General features: G+C 48.0%; 3 protein-coding genes across 3 annotated transcripts; 2 read left to right on the top strand and 1 right to left on the bottom strand.

Annotated features, from left to right (window-relative positions):
- Window positions 1–1639: 1639 nt before the first annotated feature.
- Window positions 1640–3125, top strand: LOC137424869 (late histone H2A.2.2-like). Its single transcript, XM_068112737.2, has 2 exons — window positions 1640–1711; window positions 2826–3125. Exons 1-2 carry the CDS (start codon window positions 1640–1642, stop codon window positions 3123–3125), a joined length of 372 nt encoding a protein of 123 aa, XP_067968838.2.
- A 780-nt stretch (window positions 3126–3905) lies between these two features.
- LOC144891620 (histone H3-like) lies at window positions 3906–4316 on the top strand. The gene has a single exon (XM_078775256.1). It carries the CDS (start codon window positions 3906–3908, stop codon window positions 4314–4316), a length of 411 nt encoding a protein of 136 aa, XP_078631382.1.
- Window positions 4317–5277: 961 nt separating this feature from the next.
- Window positions 5278–7079, bottom strand: LOC144891542 (histone H4). The gene has a single exon (XM_078775163.1). The coding sequence runs from the start codon at window positions 5806–5808 to the stop codon at window positions 5497–5499; it is 312 nt and encodes a 103-aa protein (XP_078631289.1). The 5' UTR covers window positions 5809–7079; the 3' UTR covers window positions 5278–5496.
- Between the last annotated feature and the right edge of the window lie 4583 nt (window positions 7080–11662).

The raw sequence follows: 11662 nt of genomic DNA, 5'->3' as shown, positions 1-11662 counted from the left end.
AGCAAAAACAATAACATATGACCTTTCAGAAGTGTCCTCCCCTGAGCAACCTTATTTCTTTTACATCATTTGACAATGATTTCACTGCAGTCTCTCTTTGGATTGCAGTCAAAGCCTGACGAATATACATCTGATTTCACTTATACATGCATTCCAAAGAATTTGCTTGGACAACACTTTTCATTGGCACAGTTCAAGAGTACATTTTTACTGGCCGAGCACAAATTCATTTCCATATGTGCTGAGAGATAGAAATGGTTCACAGTATTTTATACAAAAATTGTAATTTCCTACATGGAAACTTTTCCAACAAGATAGTATTAATTAATTTGGAATAATGTAAAAGTCCTACTTCTACACGGCCCACCTCCAATTCCCTTGGCATCTCCATCTCGCGCGCCCAACTCAGCGTCCGCCATTACGCTGTTCGCTAAAGCGGTTCCCGCTCACGTATTTTACCTTAGAAAAATTAAGAGATTTAAAATTTTCGAACCGCGATGTCGCGCTTCATGCACTCCATCGACTTTTAGAATTTTTATCGCCTCTGACTAAAAATTTTTTACTTCCGAATGCCGAGCGCAATGTACGCTCGGCTGTGTCGATCTCAGCCCGCGGACAAAAAAATTGTCCGTTGCGTCCGAATCTCACTTCCTGACACAAGTTGTCCTGTGGATGGCTCTATTAAGACAAATGGCTAATCGAGCTTACTTTGAGGCATTAGCCAATTGATGGCGAATGATACGCGAGACGGAATGAAGAATACCGACTCACCTGCACGGCCAGCGCAGACATATTCACCCAGCAAATCAATTCAACTTGAGGCGGAATTAAAGTGTACAAAAATAAGATTTATTAAACGGAACCCGATACCAAGGAACGCGACGATAAATACTACAAGCTAGGTTGGGATCCCACACACCTCCACTTCAACAACGGACAAAGGAATAATTCAATTAAAGCAATCGTTGTGTTCTGTGGTGCAGCTTAGCTCTGTCTGCAGTGTGTCAGGGATGGCCAGGGATGGTCAGGCTCCGAGCGCGTCGTCCGACGCGACTCCGGTAGGTGGGAAGAAAGGCCTCGATGCGCCCCCGTTCACCAGGCCTCAGTAAAACCTCTCGCGCCAAGTGAGCAAGCGGGCATGCAACCTGCTTCACCAGCCGTGCAATGTCCTCCCAAATTCGGCACGAAACTGCCATGCACCCAACTGCCATGCACATGCAACCCATGCACCCATGCAGGAGGTCGGGGACAGAGGAATTGTGAGGGCAGGAGCGAACGAGGTCCAGGCACTCAGGTCTCTTCAACGAGCAGGGACGAGAGAGAGAAAATGTCGGTCTCTTCTTTTTGTCAATCCCCTCTTGACGTCATCTCTCTCTCTCTCTCTGCCAATCCATGCCGGCCAACATTGCATGCTCAACCCTCCACCAATGGCTGCGTCACCTCTCTCACATGCCATTCGTTTGATGGCCAATTTGTCGCTTCCTTCGGTCTTGCTTCACCACTCAGCGAGCTGCTTCTTGCTTTTGCCCTGACCAATCACCAGTCCTCTCCCACGCCGCCAATCGGCGGCCCTCGTCCTGTGGTGTCTTACTTCTACCAATCCTTCACAAGGTGGGCGTGGCCTCAGCCTGCCTAAGCAATGAGTGTTACTGTGCAAGCTGGTGTTGTGGCTGGATGTAGCTGCATCGGCCGTTCCCCAAACTGGCTTCCGGTGGGTTTATGGTTGTTGTGGCGGAGGGGGGATTTAAGTAGTGTTTGTGTGGTGTTACTATTGAGCCTATCTAATGTCTATAGTGCGTTGCTATACGGGACACAGGTATGATCACAGGTTTGACACACCGGGTAATTAGCATAAACCCTACAACTACTTAACCTGCCCCATTCCTCGTAATGGGGACGAAGATACACTTAATCCGACATATGGGCTAGACAGGTCCTCTACTTATTTACATCGAGGTGGTTCTTGTTACCCATGATCATCGGAGCACCTACCTATGCAGATCTACCTCAATCTATATATGTCCCTACCCTAAAATTCATAACAATACAATGACTTGTTTATTCTCCACAATTGCATTGGTGTGGTTTTGCCATGGTTTATTAGAACACTCAAAATAACAAATCTTTCTGCCGCATTCCCTCTAGAGACTCTGAGGGGCACCGTAACCGGAGTTTGGGGAGGTAACACATAACATAACAGTCATCAGTCTTTCAGATATTTTAACTAGTGGTCACACAGTCGTCGTGTTCAAATATTTCCCATTAAATCCCCCCATTCAAATCCCTCCTGTCTTTGGTATAACTATATGCTAGATGTCTTTGGTGTAACTATGCTGTCGTTCGAAACACCAACCTTCCAACCCGAGCAGATGCTCTCACCATTACACAACTGTTTAGTTTTAGATTCTGGCTTGGGTGGATTCGAGGGTATGATGAGCTGAGATGAAGACAATAGTACAGCGAGAGAACAAATGCAAATACCGATGCGAAGAATAGAAACAGAGGGTGAACGAAGTCCTTTGAAAAAAGGGTAAATATGCAAAAATGTGGATCAAACCAGCATTGGACGTGGGACGTGGATTTGTGAGGCTCGGCCAAAGCTGTCCACCCATTGGTTGGATAAAATGTAGGCGTGTGGCATTCCTGATCCTATTTTCGTTTCAAAAGATACCTGTTCGCAACGGCTTATCGTGTGTTACTATATTCAGCAATCCGCCGTTTGAAAATGTTTACTCCAGTGTACAAACATCATGGCGGGACGTGGTAAGGGCGGTGGAAAGACTCGTGCTTAGGCCAAGTCTCGTTCTTCCCGTGCTGGGCTGCAGTTTCCCGTGGGCCATGTCCACAGACATCTTCGCAAAGGCAACTACGCCGAGCGCATCGGTGCCGGCGCTCCCGTCTATCTGGCGGCTGTGCTCGAGTACTTGTCTGCAGAGATCCTGGAGCTCGCCGGTAACGCTGCACGAGATAACAAGAAATCGCGCATCATCCCGCGTCATTTACAGCTCGCCATCCGCAACGATGAGGAGCTGAACAAACTGCTGGGCGGGGTGACGATCGCGCAAGGTGGTGTACTGCCGAACATCCAGGCCGTGCTGTTCCCCAAGAAAAGCAAGGGAAAGTAAACGGCTTCGCCTCACACAAGGCCCAAGAGCTCGTCAGCTCTCCCACAACGGCAGCAGCATCAGCGATACACGATCCGTGTTTTACACAAAACTCTTTGCTGTGTATTTTTTTTACAAATTCATTTTTATCAAACTCACAAATCAAAACCCATTTTTACAAACAACGTACAGATCGGGAAATGGGGGGAAAAAGCATTATTTACAGACTGCAGTTCCGGAATGTAAAAATGTATTACCTGGCGACGCCACCTCGACAAACTACCAAATTTTGAAATCGAATAGAGTAGAATTGTGAAATTTTTAGTATTACAAGACAAACACTCGCAATTATTCGGCATGGATATGCCTTTTGCTTCTTCACGTTTAAAGAATTGTTGAACAGGCCCAAAGGAGCCCAGGATAGATATTGGTGGGAAAAACGAGCAAAGGAGGGCGGACGGAGCTTTCCCTCACGGAGCGGATCACATCGGGCTCGGATTTGAGCCAATGGAGAGGGGAGAGTGAAGTTTCGACCAATGGATAGAGAGTGAGGCGGGGATTAATTCTTCAGCGAATGGGAGAGTGTTTGAGGCAGCCAATAACAAACGTGAAATTTTTCGTTTTTTTCCTAACCTTAACCTTAATCTTAACGTGAAATTTTCTTAACACGCTGAAATTTCACATTTGTGCCAGCCAATGGCGAACGGCCGAAGCGTCTCGCGGCGCAAACAAAATCAGACCGTGCATTTCTCATGTTTCATTCGCTGTTGTTTTGTTTTGTGTTGATTTTTGCCGGTCACGATGGCTCGTACGAAGCAAACCGCCCGTAAATCGACTGGTGGAAAAGCTCCCCGAAAGCAGTTGGCGACGAAGGCGGCGCGGAAAAGTGCTCCAGCCACCGGTGGCGTGAAAAAGCCGCATCGTTACCGTCCAGGAACTGTGGCGCTGCGCGAGATCCGGCGCTACCAAAAGTCCACGGAGCTGCTCATTCGCAAGCTGCCGTTTCAGCACCTCGTCCGTGAAATCGCACAGGATTTCAAGACCGATTTGCGATTCCAGAGCTCCGCAGTGATGGCGCTGCAGGAGGCGAGCGAGGCCTACCTCGTTGGGCTGTTTGAGGACACTAATTTGTGCGCGATTCACGCCAAACGTGTCACCATCATGCCCAAGGACATCCAGCTGGCACGACGTATCCGCGGGGAGCGAGCTTAACCCACTCGTCCATGGTCTTGTGCACAGCTTCCGCACCACACCACCCAACGGCTCTTTTCAGAGCCACACCTTTCTTGAAAGAGTAATCGACCGTTCACCAAACTCGCCACCTATCACGACCTTTTGTGCGTTTCTAATGTGTCTACGGGTCGGAAGGAAATACGTTTTATGATGCTCTTTTTATCTATCTATAATTCCAGTAATCTCTGTCTGTACGTTTGTACGTTTGTACGTTTGTCTGTTTGTCTGTGACCGCTGTTTCTCGACAACTACCGGTCCGATATACTTGAAACTTGCCAGGTATATTGCTGGGGACCCGAGGATGTGCCTTTTCAAGGTTTGAAATTAATCGGACAAGTACTTACCGAGCTATGGCGATTTAGCCGTTCGCCGTTCGCTTTGCCGTTGCGAATGGACCAAACCATTCATGTAAATAGAGGGGGGGGGGGGGGGTTCTGTGGTCGTTCGCTTTGGCTTTGCGAATGGACCAAACCATTCATGTAAATAGAGGGGGGGGTTCTGTGGTCGTTCGCTTTGGCTTTGCGAATGGACCAAACCATTCATGTAAATAGAGGGGGGGGTTCTGTGGTCGTTGCGAATGGACCAAACCATTCACATCGAATCATCGAATCACATCGAATGGACCAAACCGTTCGCTTTGGACCAAACCATTGCATGTAAATAGAGGGGGGGGGTTCTGTGGTCGTTGCGAATGGACCAAACCATTCATGTTTTTTTTTGTTTTTTTTTTGGCAAGGAACGGGCACCCACGTACGGGCACGTCCTAGCTTATATATAGTACGGGCATGCCCTAGTAAAGACAAATGGAAACGTGGAACAAGACGGTGGAGGTTGGCTGTCTTCAGGGAATGCGGTTTCACAATGTTTCAATGAACCCCCAAAGGATTGTGAAGTGACAATTGTTGGGCATCATGTCATGTCACTTGCAAGGTGGCTCATGTTAAAATACACATTTTTTATTGTAATCGGAACATATATTATTTGACCCGTTCATCTCAATCCCAAAATAATAATATAAACTCTGCCATAAACATTGCATTTCTGGTGCCAAAGAATACATGATACAAAGTTCAAGTCGCGTGAAGCTCCTTCATGAACGAGTTGGTGGCTCTGAAAAGAGCCGTTTTGTTGCTGTTGATGAACACCACCCCCAGAATGTTTAACCACCGAAACCGTAGAGTGTGCGGCCCTGGCGCTTCAAAGCGTACACCACATCCATGGCAGTAACGGTCTTGCGCTTGGCGTGCTCCGTGTAGGTAACAGCATCGCGGATAACATTTTCCAGGAACACCTTGAGAACTCCACGGGTTTCCTCGTAGATAAGACCCGAGATGCGCTTTACCCCACCACGACGAGCAAGGCGACGAATAGCAGGCTTCGTGATTCCCTGGATGTTATCACGCAGCACCTTGCGATGACGCTTAGCACCTCCTTTCCCGAGACCCTTTCCCCCTTTACCACGACCAGACATGACGACAGCAGTTGAATCCAAAGCTGAATAAACGAAACCACGAGCATTCCTGTCTTTATATGGTCGTGATAGAGGTTTTCTATTGGTGGGAACTCGATTTTACCATTTGCTCTTTGACCCTTCCATGATTCCTCCATCATTTAATTATTTTCTCTGCAGTTTCCTTGGTGATTTCCACCACGTCCGCGTTTGTGCCTTTTCCCCTTTCACCTCTCGTTCCGCGCATGCGCACGTCGTCCTTTCGCTTTGACCATCTGCAACTGCACTGGCTTTCACTGTCCCTTCGCTTTCACTCAAGTAAACACGTAATCCTGTCAAATAAGGTTTAAATAATGCAGTAATTCACGACGATTTAATTCTGAACACAACTTGAACTGCAGAATTTTGGCAAATAACAATGCGCGCTCACATCACCTGTAGTCAGGGCCCTTAGGGATATTTTGGTTCAAATTCTTCCAAAAGCATCAAATTTGGCGCAGATGTTGCCCATGCCATACTCTCGATTTTTGACGGGCGCCAAGGGCGTTATGATCCGGGGACCACACCGGTCCATCCCACCACGTCACCTGACCTATGACGTCATAATTAGGATATGCATCCAATCACATGGCGTACTATAAGTGGTCAAAGTTCAAAATGAATCGATCGAAAAATGAAGGCAGGGATCCATTTTTAAGGTTTTCATAAAATCCAATATGGCCGCCAGGTCACATGACCTATGACGTCATATTTATGACATGTATACATGAACCCGGATCATGATCGCACAAAAATTAAACACAAGGATATGGCATACAGTTCATAAAACATCAAAATCCGTACCTTTGTAATTAGACTGATGAACTGCATATGCCTGAAAATTAGGAAATAGACATGTAAATATTTCCTCTAATTGTCAAAAATAAGGTCAGAGTTCGATTACCCAACCCAGAAACATAAAATGGTGAACCTCACGTAAATCTTGACAAAAAACTCAAAAAACCGAAATGTTTGACTCAAAAATGACCTTTAAGATGACCTTGAGGGTTGACCTTGACCTCGAATCATCAAAATAACATCATAATTGGATTCCTCGACCTCGAAAACCCCTGAAAAGTGGTATCATACATGATTCCAACCCCTTTGGTTATTTAACTGATTTTCCTCTAATCCGGGTGGCGGCCATTTATTATTTCGCCAATATGGGCCCCCCGGGGGGGGGGGCGCCCGTCTAAAATCGAAAGAGTATGGCATGGGCAACATCTGGGCCAAATTTGGTGCTTTTGGAAGAATTTGAAGAAACAAAATATCCCTTAGGGCCCTGACTAGACATGACCACACCGTTTGATTCTGAAACCTGTATGGATTGTGGTGGTACTGAGGCTTTATATTGGTGGAGAGCTCGACGTGACTATTTGTTCTTTCACCTTTGCACGTTGCCTCATACACTTCCTTATTTTCTCGAGGAGAAAGTGTGCTTCCTTGATGATTTCTACCACGTCCGCGCGTGGGCGCTTTGCCTTTTCACCTCTTGCTGCTCATTCGCACGTTGCCCTTTAGCTTTGACAATGTGCAACTGCACTCGCTCTTACGGTCGCTTCGCTTTCTCTCAAAGAAACACAGAATCTTGTCAAATGAGGTTTAAGTTCGTCAGTAATTTACGACGATTTCATCTGAACACAACTGCAGAACTTTGTCAAAATAAACAACAAACGCAAACAACCCCGAAGTTATAAATACTGTGACGAATTTGGTAGAGCAAAATGTAGAGCAGAGTAGATCTGAGTAGGTAACATGCTTCGAGATGTCGCGATAAGGAACACTTCCTGTAATAAGTCCATGTTTAGGTGTTTTGTCGGTTAAGGTGTGTAATTGTGAATCTGCCAGGAGATTCGTGTGATAGTTAGTGTAGGGGTTAATCAGTAGAGCCCTTGTATGTCTCACCTAGTAGTCAAACCTTTGTCCATTATGGCACTGCAGACCACATAAACATTAGTTAGGACCTTTAGTACAACACTAAATGACGCCTTTCCCCCCTGACATGACTTAGAAAGAAATCAGGCTGGAACACCACCACAATTGGCCGCCACCATTTACACCTCCGAGAGGCCTACCCACCTTGCATAGAACGTGCGGTGACCACGGAATCGGGGACAGGAGTGGCAGTGGCACAGTGGGCGTGCCCCTGGACAAGCCGGCGAGCCGGGGAGGCTCTGATTGGCAGAGCAGTGCGCCAATGTGACGTCATCGGCCGGAGATATTACCGAGGCCCGGACGCCATTTTCGGCAGTTGAGTAGAGAGTTCAGCACGTTGAGTGAGGTCTGAGTCAAGAGTTTGTGTGCACCCGAGTCGAGTTGAGATCCTGAGTTCAGCACGAGGAGAGAGAGCCCGAGTTGCGTTGGCCGTTCGCAGTGCGCAGTTCGCAGAGTTGGCAGTTGAGCCATAGGGAGTTCTTTTTAGCAGCCCGGTCGAGTCGTTCAGAGATCCTGACCCGAGTTGGGCTGAGGTGTAGCCCGAGTGGAGCTCGCTGTCCTGCTGTTGACCTCGTGGTGATCGGTGCTTGGTGCGTGGTGCTCGGTCCTAAGAGGCCTTGTGGGACTTGGAGCGAGGGACCTCGTGGTGTGCGATCGGGCCGGAAGGAGCAGTGTTGGACGGCAGCCACCAAGACGACAAAGACAAGATAAGGCCGCATCTGCGTACATTTTGACATAAAAGACGTGTTTCTTTCGTATTTGATCCCCCTCATCTTGTGTTTGAGGTCTGGTGCGTGGGATCCCGATTAGGATATTTATTATCGGTGCGCATTTTCCTGTCCTGCCTTTTTCATTTGAATAAACCCTTATGTTATTTTTGTACATATATCTGAACGCAGTTTACCGGGTGTTTAGTTTTAATAGATAAGGCTGCGGGGCTCTCGCCGTTCCCCTTCATTCCGCGCGCTTAAGGGTTTTAGGTGTTGATTTTGGAATCCGCTATTGAGCTTCTGCCTCGGGAGTTAAAGCCTCGTAATCGGCATCCGCAACTCTGGTGTTAATCGGAGTTGCGTGACATTTGGTGTCAGGAGTGGGATTCGAACCCGTCGGACAAACTTTTTTGTCCGCGGCGAGACATCGACAGGGTCGGGCGTACATCGCGCCCGACGTTTGAACGCAAACATTTTTATAGGCGAGGTGGAGAAATTCAATAGTCAATTGGACATACGGAGCACGATATCACGTCTTCGTCAAATTTAAATTGTGTTTCTGGAATTAAAATAAATACGCGTGCGGGAAACAATCTTCCGGAAGGCGGATGTCGGAGATTGAGGAGATGGAGGTACGCAGCGAGGCCTCCGCCAGTGAAGGGAGTGAGCCGGAAATAGGGGAATTAGATTTAGAGGTGAGCCTTGGAACCTCCCCCGTCCTGAGTACCAACGTACCGCCCTCCCCTACCGGGGAGCCGGGAACAATTGGAACAGCCCCGATGCCCGTCCAGATGTGGATGCAAATGATGAGGGAAATGAGATATAGCATAATAAATGCTCAGAGTGAGAAAAGTGAGCGAGCCAGTCGGGAATTGAATGACAAAATTGGAGGGCTGGAAAACAAAATGAGTAATGAGATGGGAGAAATGAAAAACAAAATGGAGTCCCAGGGGAATGAATGTAGGGAATGAGTGATCGATTGGAGGGAAAAATTTGAAAGAGTGGGAAAAATAATTGATGAATGTATGAATAAATTGAGGGAAGGACGAACGAATGGTGCTGCCGGGGCACAGGAGAAACCAAAGGTGGCAAAAATTGAATCGGAACGGGGGGGGGGGGGGAAGCTAAATTGGGAATGGGAGAGAGTACGGCCCAGGCAGATGTGCATGTTGCTCACGAGCAGGGAATTGCACCGAGAATTGCAATTGAAGGAAAGGAGGAAGGTAGGGAAGGAAATTCACAGGTAGATGTGTAATGCGCACAGGTGAGCGTGGAATGTGAGAATTGTAACAGGGAATGTTTCCCGCATTCTGGCCTGGTTGTTTATCGGGACCGGGTGGATGTCACAACACCCCAACCGGGGGATGAATTTGGAATGGTGCAGCACCAGGGCGGTTGTGCAGTGCAACCAGGGGTAGAGTTATTGGGGGTCCGTGTGGTGGAGCCGGACCATGTATTTATTGATCAAATTCAACTGGTCACGGGGGGCGACTATGCCAATATTTGGGACGCGGGATTGTGGAGCTGTGGTTGGGTAGTCTGGGGGTAAACGTGGTGCTGTGCGTGTCCGACTTGTTTGGACCATGTCTTCTGGAGAAGTCTCCTGGTGGAGCATGGCTGTTTGCTGGACCTTGGTGTTTTCAAGTGTGGGTGGGCACTGGGGGCTGCAGTTGTGTGAACTGGGGGATGAGGGCAGCACAGGTGACGTGATGAGGATGCCACACACTGCGACCGCCTCCCCCAGGGTCGAGGTTTGGAAAATGGAAGTGTTGTTGGCAGAAGGTGCTCACCACATTGGCCAGCTGGGGCTGGTGCAGCCGTGTTCCTCGCAGGGGGGGGGGGGCAAAGGATGGATGGTGGGTCGCACCCTTATGGACACTCATGGGCCATGTTGGCGTTTCGGATGCTCAGCTTGTCCTGATGAACCTTGCACAGTAGAGGTGCAGAGCTGTCATGGCCACATGTAGTAGTTGAGTACAGTTCACTGTTGGAGGCGGATCCACATACCTGTCAGTACAGTAGGGAGAAAAGTGAAATTTCGAGAAATTTGATTGGTACAATGGGTGAAAATTTGGGATTTTGTAGGGTGGATGGCACTTTGGACCTGACCAACTAGAAAATTTGTGTAGAGGTATGTGTTTTCATGTGGTTGTGACGTTGGAAATGAACTGTGAATGAGTGGTGAAGATTGTGTTTGGAAATGGTTAAATGTGAATATGGGATTTCACAGAAGCAGGCCATGGCAAAAACTTTTTGTAACATCTGTTCATTGAACAATGTGTTGAGAGGACTGAATGGCAGTGGGGTAGAAAATGTTTTTGTGGATTTTGTGGGTGGGGAAGGTGTGCGTGTCCGCAGGTACAGATCAAGCTCTGGAGGAGCGACGACTGTGGCTCCCCTCTGCGGCAATTACCCCTGGCAGCCAGTGGTGTCTAGAAATTGGAGCCCGTCGGTGGTGGGGTCTGTTTGGGCGTCGTAGGGTAAGAGACTCCCTGTGACCCGTGAGGCTGCAAGGACGCAAGAGGCAACGGAGCATGGTGTATTTGGTTGTCAGGGGCCAAGAGGTAAAGGGATGGGGGGGGCAAAGAAATCGGGTGACTTGTTTGGGACTGCGGGCACCACAGCTTTAAGCGCCCCCACCATCTTACTTGTGCGGTACCTCCCCGTTATTTAATTGAGAGAAACACACGAAAATAACATCTATGCCATGGTCCTGCAGGGGGGGGGGGGGCGCTGAAATATATGTTGTCATGATTTTGTGTTGTGACGATTTGTGGATGTGTATGAGTGGTTATGGGTTTGTGTTGAGTGAATGTGGACGAAATCCACCGATCCTGTGTGAAGGTTTGTGGTTAAGTTAGGTTTCTGTGTTGTTTGTTTCCTCCCTCCGCAGGAATGAGGAATTCTAAATGATTGTAAATGTTTGAAATGCATGGTTGTTTAAGGGGGAAGTATGTTGAGGAGCATAAGTAGGTAGCTTCAGCTCACTTCCCACAGCCCTCCTGATTTATTTCATCGGCTAATTAAGTGAGACAGTGAGTGTGAGAAGAGGAAGAAGTTCAAGGAGTGGCAGAAGGCGAAGCGTATGGGGGCAGAAAAGGCAGAGCATTAAAGTTATAAGGCAGCCAAGAAGGCTGCAAAGAAAGAGGTAGCAAAGGTGCAGGAGGCATGTAGGAAAATGTTCGGAGAAC

This window comes from Myxine glutinosa, chromosome 4, assembly GCF_964187855.1.
Source record: "Myxine glutinosa chromosome 4, kmMyxGlut1.1, whole genome shotgun sequence".
Classification (NCBI taxonomy): Eukaryota; Metazoa; Chordata; class Myxini; order Myxiniformes; family Myxinidae; genus Myxine; species Myxine glutinosa.
Note: the sequence above shows the minus strand (reverse complement) of the source record. Positions and strands in the feature narration are given on the sequence as shown.

Bases quoted from the DNA above. Each gene is read 5' to 3' on its own strand.
- LOC144891542 (XM_078775163.1), bottom strand. From the start codon at position 5,808: ATGTCTGGTCGTGGTAAAGGGGGAAAGGGTCTCGGGAAAGGAGGTGCT.
- LOC137424869 (XM_068112737.2), top strand. From the start codon at position 1,640: ATGAGTGTTACTGTGCAAGCTGGTGTTGTGGCTGGATGTAGCTGCATC. The intron at 1,712-2,825 runs GTGGGTTTATGG...GCTGGGCTGCAG, and splicing joins GTTCCCCAAACTGGCTTCCG to TTTCCCGTGGGCCATGTCCA.
- LOC144891620 (XM_078775256.1), top strand. From the start codon at position 3,906: ATGGCTCGTACGAAGCAAACCGCCCGTAAATCGACTGGTGGAAAAGCT.